At 45.6% G+C, this 2,892-nt stretch overlaps 1 protein-coding gene across 1 annotated transcript; it reads left to right on the forward strand.

The window, feature by feature from the left end:
- Nucleotides 1-798: 798 nt before the first annotated feature.
- Nucleotides 799-2,885, forward strand: LOC106111057 (retinal guanylyl cyclase 1-like). The gene is made up of 3 exons (XM_013293023.1): nt 799-1,005; nt 1,433-1,604; nt 2,673-2,885. Exons 1-3 carry the CDS (start codon nt 948-950, stop codon nt 2,815-2,817), a joined length of 375 nt encoding a protein of 124 aa, XP_013148477.1. The 5' UTR covers nt 799-947; the 3' UTR covers nt 2,818-2,885.
- The last annotated feature ends 7 nt before the right edge of the window (nt 2,886-2,892 follow it).

The following is a 2,892-nucleotide window of genomic DNA, read 5'->3' on the forward strand; positions in this document are numbered from 1 at the left end:
TACTTGTGTCTTTTTAGGATTGAAATCGACAAGATTTTGTCGACCCTAATCCGAGACTTTACCCAAGAGGGTCTCCAGCTCAGACACAAGTTTGTTCCCGGTTCTCATCGGCAATGGCCCGAGAAACATTAGCGCGGGCCGTGTACAGTGCATCACCGGTGCTATCGTCTGCATAACAATGGATGCTGCGTATTCGCAGCATGTCATTGATATGCAGAAGAAACAGGGTGGGCGACAGTACACAGCCCTGTGGGACGCCAGCGTTAATTGGTTTCGGGTCAGAGCATGCACCGTCGACAACGACCTTAATGCTCCGACCCTCCAAAAAGCTGGAAATCCAGGCGCAGAGTTTCTCGGGCAGCCCGTAGGAAGGCAACTTCGAAAGAAGTGCTTTGTGCCACATCCGATCAAAGGCTTTGGCCACGTCCAAACTAACTGCCAGGGCCTCCCCCTTGCGTTCGATCGCCTCCGACCATCGATGCGTGAGGTACGCAAGAAGGTCACCAGCTGAGCGACGCTGACGGAAACCGTACTGGCGGTCACTGATCAGCTGGTGCTCTTCCAGGTACCTCATAAGTTGGCAGTTGATGGTGGAGTTGGCAGTTGATGGTGGTGAACATGTGTCCAATCGACTGTATCACCTTATTCAATAAATATTTATTAGTCATAGTTCGATACGTGGTTAGGCGGCCAGACATCCATCTGTTCAACGTAAGATCACAAATTCTGTTGGATATTATAAAAATTGTAAAATAACTACGCATGAGTAGTTGAGGCGACGCGGGGTGACCGCGGGGGTGGCGCGTCATGACACAAGCGGATTTGCGGCAGAGCTGCTGTGGACTGCGCCGGAGCTGCTGCGCGCCGCGGGGTGCGCGGGGCACGCGGGATGCGCGGAGCTCGCGGGGGCCTCGCAGGCTGGGGACGTGTTCTCCTTCGCAATCATCATGCAGGAGGTGATCGTGCGCGGCGAGCCTTACTGCATGCTGCAGCTGACGCCGGAAGGTTTGTTCTTCGCTCTTTCGTTCCTAAACCAAAATGAATGAAGAGAAAAAATTGTATTTCTAGTTAAGTTATTACTTCGTCCACGTAGGCGAGGAGGGTTATCGTATACATAAAATATGTAGTACGGATACGTCCATACATGACAACATGGATATCATGTGAGATTAAGGAGAGTACGGTACCTGATAAAAAATGTAAGTTAACCGCTAATACAAAGAGGCGGATGACTTTTATTGTACAACCACCACAACATGGGTATCAAATGTATATACTTTTATGATATACATACCTATACAATGTGGTAAAATCCAATTCAAAACATGAAATACAACTTAAAAATTAATAGGGCGGTGGCGCGCGGGGCTTAGCCAAGTTTCGACTCGACACACACCTTTTATGAATCCTTAGAAGAATGAAACCGTTGCAGAGATCGTGGAGAAGCTGCGCCGCGGGCCGCCGCTAGTGCGGCCGTCGGTGTCGCTGGGTGCAGCGCCGCCCGACGCTGTGCGAGTCATGCGCCAGTGCTGGGCGGAGGCGCCGTCACTGCGGCCCGACTTCGGGCGCCTCTACCACCAGTTCCGGCTCATGCACCGCGGCCGGTCTGCACAACACCCCGCCCGCATCACGCCTCGCCATCCCATCCTATTCTTATAATATAACGCTATGAACGGGAATAGTGCCACAGTATGTGTGTACCCTTTTTTTTACTACCACTTCACGGCCGTTTTCTGTACAGTCGTGGTACTGTCACCTTATGTTATAAAAAAAAAACGATTCAGTGGACCATTCGTGCAACGATAGGGAATATGCATGTATTTTTTTTTCTTTTTTCAAACGATTCTACTTGTTATATAATAACCACAAAAAAAAATCAACCATTGAGCTAAAAATAATAAAATAAAATTACGACCATTTTCGAGCGACTAAAACGCGACCGGTGTTGTCAGTAGACAATTGACGTCAATCGTCTATTCCATTCATAACATACGCTCAGATGACACTTCGACGTAAAACACAGCAAAGTTCCTCAAGGTCAAAAAGTCAAAAATCGATTCATTTTTATTATTCCTGGTACAAATAAGTGGTAATTAATAGTTCTATTCATTTTTTATTTATTTTAAAGTTGGTTTTGATATCGTGTTTACAGTAAAATACTTCAAGAGTGTATTTCTATATAAACTAACGTAAATGAATTGTGTATTGACAACACAGCGACGCCATATTAGATAAGCCACTTGCTTCGTCCAATTTTGTGCGTTTTAGAACTTAGCGAGGGAATTTGAAAAAATACACTTTTTAATGATTAAATTTTGCCACTAAATCACATTATATTTAAAAAATCTTTGCAGGATTGTTTTATAGTAATAAAAAGTATACTTTAAAAAAGTTTGGCGTCATATGCATGTTGCCTATTAATGTTGCTGCGAGCTCTACCGCCGTTTAACTGAATAAGTCATAAGGAAAAGCTTTTAAGTCAATTCCTGCTTTTACCAACTTAAGTTTATGTTTTTCGTAAAAGTTTTCAAGCCCTTTTCTCGAGAAAGCTGTAATATCTGCCCTGCCCTCTGGATTATGCTCCGCTTATTGCCGCATGACCGGCGTCGCGGCGACGGCGGCGGCGGCGGCGACGATGTGGACCTTCCATACTTATGTAAATAAATGAACAGGAAAATCAACATCGTCGACTCTATGTTCGAGATGCTGGAGAAGTACAGCAATAATTTAGAAGAACTGATAAAAGAAAGAACAGAGCAGCTAGATATGGAGAAAAAGAAAACTGAGCAACTTCTGAACAGAATGCTGCCGAGGTAAGAGCAGTACCGAGCATGCGAGAGCCGTGTGCACTGCGCAGCCCAATGGCTAGAGTGTTGTTGAAATGGCGTGCGA

This window comes from Papilio polytes, unplaced genomic scaffold, assembly GCF_000836215.1.
Source record: "Papilio polytes unplaced genomic scaffold, Ppol_1.0 DF824180.1, whole genome shotgun sequence".
NCBI classification, from domain to species: Eukaryota; Metazoa; Arthropoda; class Insecta; order Lepidoptera; family Papilionidae; genus Papilio; species Papilio polytes.

Coding starts and splice junctions, on each gene's coding strand:
- LOC106111057 (XM_013293023.1), top strand. CDS start 948: ATGCAGGAGGTGATCGTGCGCGGCGAGCCTTACTGCATGCTGCAGCTG. Junction 1,006..1,432: donor GCTGCAGCTGACGCCGGAAG/GTTTGTTCTTCG, acceptor AAACCGTTGCAG/AGATCGTGGAGAAGCTGCGC. Junction 1,605..2,672: donor CGGCTCATGCACCGCGGCCG/GTCTGCACAACA, acceptor ATAAATGAACAG/GAAAATCAACATCGTCGACT.